Source organism: Peromyscus californicus, unplaced genomic scaffold (genome assembly GCF_007827085.1).
Source record: "Peromyscus californicus insignis strain IS unplaced genomic scaffold, ASM782708v3 Scaffold_6__1_contigs__length_162567912, whole genome shotgun sequence".
Taxonomy (NCBI): domain Eukaryota; kingdom Metazoa; phylum Chordata; class Mammalia; order Rodentia; family Cricetidae; genus Peromyscus; species Peromyscus californicus.
The window spans coordinates 98,018,004-98,027,582 of NW_026294584.1; the positions used below are offsets into that span (position 1 = coordinate 98,018,004).

Here is a 9,579-nt window from a genome sequence, read left to right on the forward strand (position 1 = left end):
ACCCACAGGTAAAAATGCCCAGTAGAATGGGCTATTTCCATGAGATAATCACACTACATTAAAGGCAGTGGGGATCCCCCACGCCTATTCACATGATGCCAGATACTAGAGAAAAATGGCAGCAGCAAAAATGTAAAGGCACAGCAGTAGCAAGAAACATTCTGGGGCCAAAGTCCTCTGGCCTTGCCTACCTGAGATTGGCCCATCAGTGCCTTGCTTCCTGGTGGGCTGGACTCCCTAAATGCTGCTTGCTGCTCCTCGGACATGGCCACAGGCAAAAGACAACTCCCTGAAGGCCGTACAATATAAAGACCCAGCCTGGCTGGGGTGTCAATTCCAGTCATCCCATGACATGGGACAGACAAATCCATCACTGCCTGCTTTCTCATTTGTCAACTAAGGATAGCAGGTTGTCCACTGTTTCTCAGAGTTCTGTGTTGGAATGAAAATACTGCATCCAGGTGTTACGAGTCTTCTGTCCCGCCAGCCCTTTCATCTTAACTCGGTACGTCCATCCTGCTTCCTCCATGCATCTCGTTTCTCTTGAGAACCTAGATTACTCCTGGTTCCCAGCATAAGGAGTCTTTCTCTAACCTACCAGCTAGTTCCCAAGTAATGACAGGGAGACTTCTTATTAATTGTAAAAGCTCAGCCTTAGCTTAGGCTTGTCCCACTAGTTCTTATAACTTAAATTAACCCATGTATATTAATCTATGTTTTGACTCGTGACTTTTTTTTTTTTTTTAAAGATTTATTTATTTATTATGAATACAGCATGTATGACTGCCCGCCAGAAGAGGGCACCAGATCTCATTACAGATGGTTGTGAGCCACCATGTGGTTCCTGGGAATTGAACTCAGGACCTCTGGAAGAGCAGTCAGTGCTCTTAACCTCTGAGCCATCTCTCCAGCCCCGACTCGTGACTTTTTACCTCCAACTTGTTCTGCGTCTCCTGGCATCTCCTCTGCATGCCTAGATTCACCCCCAGTTCCTCTCTTTGCCCACAAGTCCTGCCTGTTCTCCCTGCCTAGCTATTGGCCATTTAAACCAACCACGGTGACACATCTTTACACAGTGTGATCAATTATCTCGAAACATCCAGGAGTTGAAAAGATAGCTCATTGGGTAAAACTACTTACTACCAAGCTCGATGACCTGAGTCTGATCTCGCACATGGGGAAGGCGAAAATCACCTCAAGTACTTGGTTTTCTGAGGAGCACACATACACACTGGAACATGCACACCCACCTACATACCCACCAGATAAATGTCACAAATTTAAAAACTGCACCAGTGTGAATGTGTACAGGTTTCCCCCTTGTTATTATTCCCTAAATAATACAGCTGTTGACATATCACTGACATTGTATTAGGTACACGTTATTTGGAGAATATTTAAGATATGCATCAGGTGTAGGTTACATGCAAATACTAAAAACTCAGTGGTCTCAATACTCAAGAGTCAAAGGCAAGGCTTGGCCATGTAAGTCCCAGGGAAACCTCGGCTGCATAGTGAGACCCTGAGTTGCTCATCGGTCAGTCTGAGATGCAGGTGCTGCCTCTGAACAGCCTCCAGACAGATGTAAGTCATGCTTTCCGTAAGGTCTTCTGTTTCTTGGGTCATAGGAAAGAAAATGCCCTTTGTAGAGTCTAATCCTGAGTTCATCTATCAAAGTATGGTAGGTAAGGGGTACAGCTCAATGGTAAAGTACCTGCCTAGCATGCAAACGTTTCCGGGTTCCTCTCAGACACTACAAGTGAGTGAGCGAGTGAATGAATGAATGAATGAATGAATGAATGGGGGCTGGGGCTGTAGCTCAGCTGGCAGAGTGCATGAAGCTGTCTGTTTGATCCCCACTACTGAATACACTAGTAGTGGCACATGTAACCCCAGCACGGGGGTGGGGGTGGGGGGTGGGGGTGGGTGTAGAAATTCAAGGTCATCTTCGGCTACTTAGCAAGTTCCAGGCCAGTCTGGAATACAGGCTTTGTCTTAAATTTAAAAGTCAACAAAATTTCAAGCTGAGTTAGAGCCTTGTCTGAAGCCATTAAGTGGCTTACAGAAGCAGACCCCAGGCTTCCTCGAGAGTCCACTCCAGGGAGAAGGGAAGTGCAAGGTGTGAGCAGTGATAGAGCTTGCTTCATCTACACTTTCCAGTTTTAAACTAGCCACTTCCCAGCTCCGTGGCTTGGACCCAGTTCCTAGGACAGTTTTCTGCTACCCAATTAGTGCTGGACAGCAATTTGTAAAAGTAGTATATTAGATCCTAGCTCCTGGCACTCTGGAGGCTGAGGCAGGAGGATATCAAGCTTGAGAATATCAAAGCAAGACCCTGTTTCAGCCAACCTGGCTTTACATATCAAGTTGGAAGAAAACCTAGACAAACTCATTCCCCAATGAGGAAAAACTGGCCTTAGCATGATCCTTCTTTAATACTTATTTTGATTTTGTGTGTTTGGACATTTTGCCTGCATGTATGTCTGTGCACCACATGCATGCAGCGCTGGAAGAGGGCATCACAGCCTCTGGACAATTTGCAAGATGCCATGTGGGTGCTGAGAACCGAACCGGTGTCCTCTGAAAGAGCAGCAGGTGCTCTTAACCACTAAATCATGCCTGCAGCCTCACCCCCTACACGTACTTAAAAAAAAAAAAATCGTGTGTGCTTGTGTGTGTACGTATGGAGGTGCGCTCGTGCTACGACACCCGTGTGGTGGCCAGGGAGTGTATGGATACGGGTGGGCGCGCTTGTGATTGTCAGAGGACAACTTGAGGGAGTCAGTTCTCTTACTTGCACGACGTGGGTGTGGGGATCTAAGCCAGGTCGTCAGCCTCGCCGGCAAGCGCCTTTACCCGCTGAGCCATCGCTCCAGCCCCAGATCATTATTTAAACAAAACAAAACAGGTGGGGCTCAGCATGCTGTTGCTTCTCTCTCGGACCCGGTGAACCCACGGCCACGGACGCCTGTCACGGGCTGAGCGGGGTCCTCAGTACCGAGCCCGGTCAGTTACACCGCTTCCGGGTTCCGGGGCCAGGCCTGACGTGGCGGGGCGGGATTTCCGCGGGTGCTCAGCGAGGCGCGGGCCGAAGGCTCAGTGGACTGACCGCACGGTGGCGGCCGGGGTACGGGCCGGCTGCCGGGATGGCCCGAGGCGAGAGGCGACGGCGCGCCGCAGCTGCAGAGGGGGCGCGGCCGCCGGAGAGGGCGCGGGGCGCTGGGCGGCGGGACGGCCGGGCGAGCGGGGCGAGCGGGGCGAGCGGGGCGCGCGGCTCGGCTGGCGGCGCGGCCCTGGCCGTGGTGGTGCTGGCGCTGGCCTTCGGTCTGTCGGGGCGCTGGGTGATAGCATGGCTCCGTGTGCGTCGCGCGCTCACACTGCACCCCGCGCCGCCCGCGCTGCCCCCCGACTCCTCCAGTCCCGCCGTGGCCCCGGAGCTCTTCTGGGGCACCTACCGTCCACACGTCTATTTCGGCATGAAGACTCGCAGCCCCAAACCCCTGCTGACGGGTAACCCTGGGGCCCGTGAGAGGGGGGGAGTAGGAGGACCCAGCAGTCTTCGCAGACTTAGAGGGACAGTGTCTGTTGACTTACGTGGCCATTCTACTCCCCAGGTCTGATGTGGGCGCAGCAGGGCGCCACCCCGGGGACCCCTCCTAAACTCAGGCACACGTGTGAACAGGGAGACGGCGTGGGTCCCTATGGCTGGGAGTTCCACGATGGCCTCTCCTTCGGCCGGCAGCATATCAGCGATGGGGCCTTAAGGCTCACCACTGAGTTCGTCAAGAGGCCTGGGGGTCAGCATGGAGGGGATTGGAGCTGGAGAGTGACGGTGGAGCCTCAGGTCAGGGCATCAGGATCCCCTTTCCTCAGCCCGGACTTCCCCCACACTCCCCTTGCAGCAGCAAATACAGTATGAAATAGAGGTTAACAGCAGTCGGGACACCAGCCTGGCTGACCCATCTCTAAGCTTTCATTTCCTTGTCTGCAAAGCAGATATCACCGTGACACCCAACTCACAAGATTAAATGAAACAATCCATGTAGAATTCTAAAACACCTGTCATTTTCCCCGGGGAACCCTGTTCAAGGCCCTTTAGCTCAGCCCACTCTAGGGTACCTGCTTACTCTCAGCATCGACAGATGTTTGCCATAGTTCTTCCTTCTAATCTTTGCTAAGGCTGCCTCTCAAAAGATTGCTTTTCTTTTTTTTTTTTTTTTTTTTTTTTTTGGTTTTTCGAGACAGGGTTTCTCTGTGTAGCTTTGCGCCTTTCCTGGAACTCGCTTGGTAGCCCAGGCTGGCCTCGAACTCACAGAGATCCGCCTGGCTCTGCCTCCCGAGTGCTGGGATTAAAGGCGTGCGCCACCACCACCGCCCGGCAAAAGATTGCTTTTCTAATGCTTTGCTGTTCCCATTGGTCATCCAGGCCTCAGGTACTTCTTCCCTCCCTTTGGTGTCCCTGTTCTTCTACGTGGTAACAGATGGCCAGGAAGTCCTACTACCAGAGATTGGAGCCAAAGGACAGTTGAAGTTCATCAGTGGGCATACCAGCGAACTTGGTGACTTCCGTCTTACGCTTCTGCCACCAACCGGTCCAGGAGACACTGTCCCTAAGCATGGCAGGTAACTGGGGGAAGGGTGCAGGGTGGTACTGGGCTGGTATGGATGTTGACTTAGCCTGGTTTCTGTGACCCCACCCCACTTTCCCACCAGTAAGACCGCAGAGACATCCCTTTCCTGAATAACATTCCCTATTTGTCTTCTTGCCTTCAAGCTACAATGTCTTCTGGTCCTCCAACCCAGGGCTGCCACTGCTCACAGATATGGTCAAGAGCCACCTAAACAGCTGGTTTCAGCACCGGCCCCCAGGGGCCTCTCCGGAACGCTACCTTGGCTTGCCTGGATCTCTGAAGTGGGAGGAGAGAGGCCCTGGTGGGCAAGGACAGTTCTTGATTCAGCAGGTGACACTCAAAGTTCCTTTCTCTGTGGAGTTCATGTTTGAGTCTGGCAGTGCCGGGGGAGGAGGCAACCAAGCCCCTGGGCAGTTGCTAGGCAGCCAGCTGACCCAAGCCCTAGAGAGCCATGCTGCAGCTTTCCAAGAGCGTTTTGAGAGGACCTTCCGGTTAAAGGAGAAGGGCCTGAGCCCCGAGGAGCAGGCTTTGGGTCAGGTTGCCCTCAGTGGCCTTCTTGGTGGGATTGGCTATTTCTATGGACAGGGTTTGGTGTTGCCAGATACTGGCATGGAAGGGTCTGAGCAGAAAGTAGATCCTGCCCTATTTCCACCTGTTCCCCTTTTCTCTGGAGTGCCTTCCCGGTCATTCTTCCCTCGAGGCTTCCTTTGGGATGAAGGCTTTCACCAGCTAGTGGTCCAGCGATGGGATCCCCACCTCACCCGAGAGGTCCTAGGCCACTGGCTGGGGCTGCTCAATGCTGATGGCTGGATTGGGCGGGAACAGATACTAGGGGATGAGGCCCGATCCCGAGTGCCCCCGGAATTCCTAGTGCAACGTGCAGCCCATGCTAACCCCCCGACCCTGCTCTTGCCAGTATTGCAGATGTTAGAAGGCGGTGACCCCGATGACTTGGCCTTCCTCCGAAAGGCTTTCCCCCGCCTGCATGCTTGGTTCTCTTGGCTCCATCAAAGCCAGGCAGGGCCAGTGCCACTATCCTACCGCTGGCGAGGCAGGGACCTGGCTTTACCTACCCTACTTAATCCCAAAACACTGCCCTCGGGCCTGGATGACTATCCCAGGGCATCACACCCTTCCGCAGCAGAGCGGCACCTGGACCTTCGATGCTGGGTGGCACTGGGTGCCCGGGTGCTATCACGGCTTGCAGAACAGCTTGGGGAAGCTGAGGCTGCTGCAGAGCTGGGCCCACTGGCTGCCTCCCTGGAAGAACCCGGGAGTCTAGAAGAGCTGCACTGGGCTCCTGAACTGGGAGTCTTTGCTGACTTTGGGAACCACACAAAAGCAGTACAGCTCAAGTCCAGGCCTCCTCAGGGGCTGGTCAGGGTGGTAGGCCGGCCTCCGCCTCAGCTGCAGTATGTGGATGCCGTGGGCTATGTCTCTCTTTTTCCCTTCCTGCTACAGCTGCTGGACCCCAGCTCACCCCGCCTGGGGCCCCTGCTGGACATTCTAGCTGACAGCCGCCATCTCTGGAGCCCCTTTGGGTTGCGCTCCCTTTCAGCCTCCAGCCTCTTTTATAGACAGCGTAATTCTGAGCATGATCCCCCTTACTGGCGGGGTGCCGTGTGGCTGAATATCAACTACCTAGCTCTGGGGGCACTCCACCACTATGGGCGTGTGGAGGGTCCCCACAAGGTTCAGGCTGCCAAGCTCTACCATGAACTCCGTGCCAATGTAGTGAGCAACATATGGCGGCAGTACCAGGCTACAGGGTTTCTGTGGGAACAGTACAGTGACCAGGATGGACACGGCATGGGCTGCCGCCCCTTCCAGGGATGGACAAGCCTTGTCTTACTGGTCATGGCTGAGGAGTACTGAAGGGACTGAAAGCTAGGCCACGTGTGTCACTTGGAATATGCAGAGACAAGGTCTTAGGTTTCTGGTCTTGTCCCCTCAGATCTTGTAAGCTCATCTCAGGTGTCTCCTTTATTGTCACCCCATACAGCTCTGGGGGGAATGTGAACTCAAGAGTCTATTTTTCTAAATAAACAGGAAAACCCTAACTCAACTCTTGCCTTTGGCAGTTTTGCCTCAGGGCTGCCTGCTATCCTCAGGTACGGTGATAAACGGTCACTGCTTCTTCCCTTCAAACCCAGTGTGTTAGGGGGCATGCAATACGTTGAGGTCTACTCTACCCAAAACCACAAGCAGCTGGTTCATGTCTCTTTAATGAGATTAAAGGCTCCTGTGTATGTTTTGGGAGTAAAGAGCACAGTCCTCGGTACTGCCCCTCTTCAGGGCTTCAGCCCTTTCAGGCAGATTCTAGGAGGGGGGAGGGCCCACAGGGAGGACAACTGCAGTCAAAACCAGGGCTGTTCCTGGTGGCCAAGGAACACCCAGCCTCCCTCTTGAAACTACTTACGGGATGTCCCCATAACTGGAAGCCCGCCCCAGAGGAGGGGTCTGGGACAGAGACTCTGGGGACAGTGCACAGGGGGAATGGTTCTCCAGATCTGGTTGAGTGGCACTAGCCCTCGTCTCCTTGACTGGCTCACCTTCGCTGGAGTCAGGACAAGGGCAGAGCTCGATACCCGAGTCACCAGTCAGGCGACGGTAGCGGCAGGAAGGGGGTATGTGAACTGGGCTCAACCCTGCCCTGGGCTCACCCTCCTGACGAGGGAGGGCACTCTGGTGGGAGGAAACACCTTCCACATTTGTCCCCTCCAAGTGGGCAGAGCAGCTGGATGCGGGAGGGCAGCTGGTGCATTCACTGGAAGCAGTCAAGGGGTGGCCCGGGGCCATAGTATAAGGAGGTGGCGGTGTGCCAGGGTGGTGAACCACATCCTCATAGGCTGGGGGTTTGAAGGCGCTGAGGAAGCCTGCAGGAGAGAGAACAGCACGGATGATTGAAGGATCAGAGCCAGAAGAGGGATCTCTCCTATGAGGGGCAAGAGTGCTTTGAAGAGTCTGCCAGTGGAAGTGTGGGGTGGGTGAGGGCCCTGGCTTGGGAGGGGCTGCTGGTTCTGCACCCAAGAGCCTCAAGTCACTCACGAAGGTCAAGCAGTGAACCAGTAGGAACAGGGCCAGCCCCATGGCATGCCCCATGGTAAGCCAACAAGTTGATCTCACGCTGCCGCTGCTGCTGCTGCAGCCTGAGTTTAGCTCTCCGGTGGCGGAAGGCGCAACAGCAGCTAAAAAGGATGAGGACTGTCCAGAGCAGCCAGAACCCTGCAGGAGGCAAGAAGAGCACGTCTCAGATTACAGGCCTCGCCTTACATGCAGAGAAGGGTCCTCGGTAGCTGAATTCCGAAATCCAAGGGAGAATGGGCGGGGGCCTGAGGCGGGCCCCTTTGGAGACTCACACCAGAGTTCATAGTAGTAGGTGCAGCAGCCAGTCTCCCCACAGCAGTGGCCACTCGCACAGAGGTAGGGCTGGGTGTTCACTCCTGGGCACAGCTCTTGAAGCTGGAGGCAAGGAGGCACTTAGAACTAAGGGAGATTCTACCCAAGGCCCTGTCCACCCCACCTGCTGCATGAACATACCCAATCCCACCCGTGAGCCAACATAGCTTGGAAAGATGGCATGGGGTGCTAAGAGGAGTTTAAATATATGTAGTGCTGCCAGTATGGAAGATTTGGAATAGCCAGAAACTAGGGTAAAAAATAAAGTGTGGATACACAAAGAAGGTGATTTCAGTTCTTTAAACCCAATACTACTCTCCTCACGTAAGCCTAGCCCCCAAGAGTGATTTTTGGTTAGGTAGTGGTTTGCAAGAAACAAAACAATCTGACAATCGGTAGAAATTTAAGGCCATTTCCAAAGCTAAAATGCTTTCAATATCCCCCCACCCCGAAGGTCTGCCTCCCACAACCCCAGGATGGATTTTTCCACCCCTGGGTCTCAAGCTCCCTAGGGTAGAGGAAGGGCAGTGTGAGACCCAGAGCAGTGCTCCCAACCAGATGGGATTGCTGTGGATGATAAAGGATGGCATCCAGGGCGCGAGGCTGGCTTCCAGCTCGTCTCCAAATTGCTCCCTCAAGAGAAGACGCTGCCGGACTCTGTTGTGACAATAGGCACATAGAAAAACATCACAAAAAACTGCTGCACAACAGAGGGAGCCTCCCTGGGGTCTTCACTACGCCTCTGGTAACTGGAAAGCCACTGCAGGCTTACACTGCAGTCATGGGACGGGGTCTAAGAGGCTGCAGGTAAAGTCAACTGCGTCTACGTAACAAAGTTTAGACAAAGAGTAGAATGGTCATGTTCAGGAACTTCATGGTATCTTTGGCTCTGTGAGCTCCTCCCCCACCCCGGACAGGAAGTGACAGGAAAGGGGAAAGAGAAATAAATGGCTGTCGTGATAAGCTTTTAGAGCTGCTGGGATACCTGCTGTTGCGGCGCCCGGAGTGCCCCCCAGGCCTCTTCGCTGCTGTTCCTGCTGCTGGCCCGAGCCATGCCTCCACCTACAGACCCCTGAAGACCACAGCCTCCTCTACCGCCAGCTGCCCCGCCCCTGCCACTTCTGCCGCCACCGCCATGGTCCCTGCCCGGCCCATCTCCGAAGCTGCCACCATCACTCGGTGGCCGGAGCTCCCATCCGGGGAGCGCTCTTCCAGAGGACAAGGATTGCTCAGTCCAACCAATCAGCACCGTTCACCGACAGACTGGCCAATAGGAGCGGGTCACAGGTTTCTCCCGCTGTCCAATCCGCAGCAGCGCCTCTAACGCTCTCCCAGACAACAAGAACTCACACAGACAAAGACAGGGGGAAGGTTCGACCGAGGCTCTGATTGACAGCTACAGTAGCCAGTACGGACAACAGGACAAGCTTTGACTTATCAGCCAATCAACGGCCGTCCAGGAGTACAAAATTACCACCGATTGGCTAGATGAATCGCGCAGGTTCTGAGTCCGCAGGCTTCCCTCTCCCGCAATTCTATACAAGCCGAG

The 9,579-nt window shown here is 54.2% G+C and overlaps 2 protein-coding genes across 3 annotated transcripts; one reads left to right on the top strand and one right to left on the bottom strand.

The window, feature by feature from the left end:
- Positions 1-3,075: 3,075 nt before the first annotated feature.
- Positions 3,076-6,696, top strand: Mogs (mannosyl-oligosaccharide glucosidase). Its single transcript, XM_052720521.1, has 4 exons — positions 3,076-3,510; positions 3,615-3,844; positions 4,427-4,623; positions 4,775-6,696. Exons 1-4 carry the CDS (start codon positions 3,147-3,149, stop codon positions 6,504-6,506), a joined length of 2,523 nt encoding a protein of 840 aa, XP_052576481.1. The 5' UTR covers positions 3,076-3,146; the 3' UTR covers positions 6,507-6,696.
- Positions 6,697-6,838: 142 nt separating this feature from the next.
- Positions 6,839-9,268, bottom strand: Wbp1 (WW domain binding protein 1). 2 transcript variants are annotated; one of them, XM_052720542.1, is made up of 5 exons: positions 9,016-9,268; positions 8,586-8,687; positions 7,991-8,093; positions 7,680-7,856; positions 6,839-7,507 (listed from the first exon to the last, which is right to left on the bottom strand). In XM_052720542.1, exons 1-5 carry the CDS (start codon positions 9,082-9,084, stop codon positions 7,047-7,049), a joined length of 912 nt encoding a protein of 303 aa, XP_052576502.1. In that variant the 5' UTR covers positions 9,085-9,268; the 3' UTR covers positions 6,839-7,046. The 2 variants fall into 2 exon arrangements, with proteins under 2 accessions (XP_052576502.1, XP_052576503.1); XM_052720543.1 differs by lacking the exon at positions 8,586-8,687.
- Between the last annotated feature and the right edge of the window lie 311 nt (positions 9,269-9,579).

What these genes read in the sequence shown, in the direction of transcription:
- Wbp1 (XM_052720542.1), bottom strand. Translation starts at nt 9,084, where the DNA reads ATGGCTCGGGCCAGCAGCAGGAACAGCAGCGAAGAGGCCTGGGGGGCA. An exon ending in ATCCACAGCAATCCCATCTG is followed by an intron (nt 8,094 to 8,585) that starts GTTGGGAGCACT and finishes CCTTGCCTCCAG; the next exon opens with CTTCAAGAGCTGTGCCCAGG. An exon ending in TGGTTCACTGCTTGACCTTC is followed by an intron (nt 7,508 to 7,679) that starts GTGAGTGACTTG and finishes TCTCTCCTGCAG; the next exon opens with GCTTCCTCAGCGCCTTCAAA.
- Mogs (XM_052720521.1), top strand. Translation starts at nt 3,147, where the DNA reads ATGGCCCGAGGCGAGAGGCGACGGCGCGCCGCAGCTGCAGAGGGGGCG. An exon ending in GAGTGACGGTGGAGCCTCAG is followed by an intron (nt 3,845 to 4,426) that starts GTCAGGGCATCA and finishes TTGGTCATCCAG; the next exon opens with GCCTCAGGTACTTCTTCCCT. An exon ending in ACTGTCCCTAAGCATGGCAG is followed by an intron (nt 4,624 to 4,774) that starts GTAACTGGGGGA and finishes CTTGCCTTCAAG; the next exon opens with CTACAATGTCTTCTGGTCCT.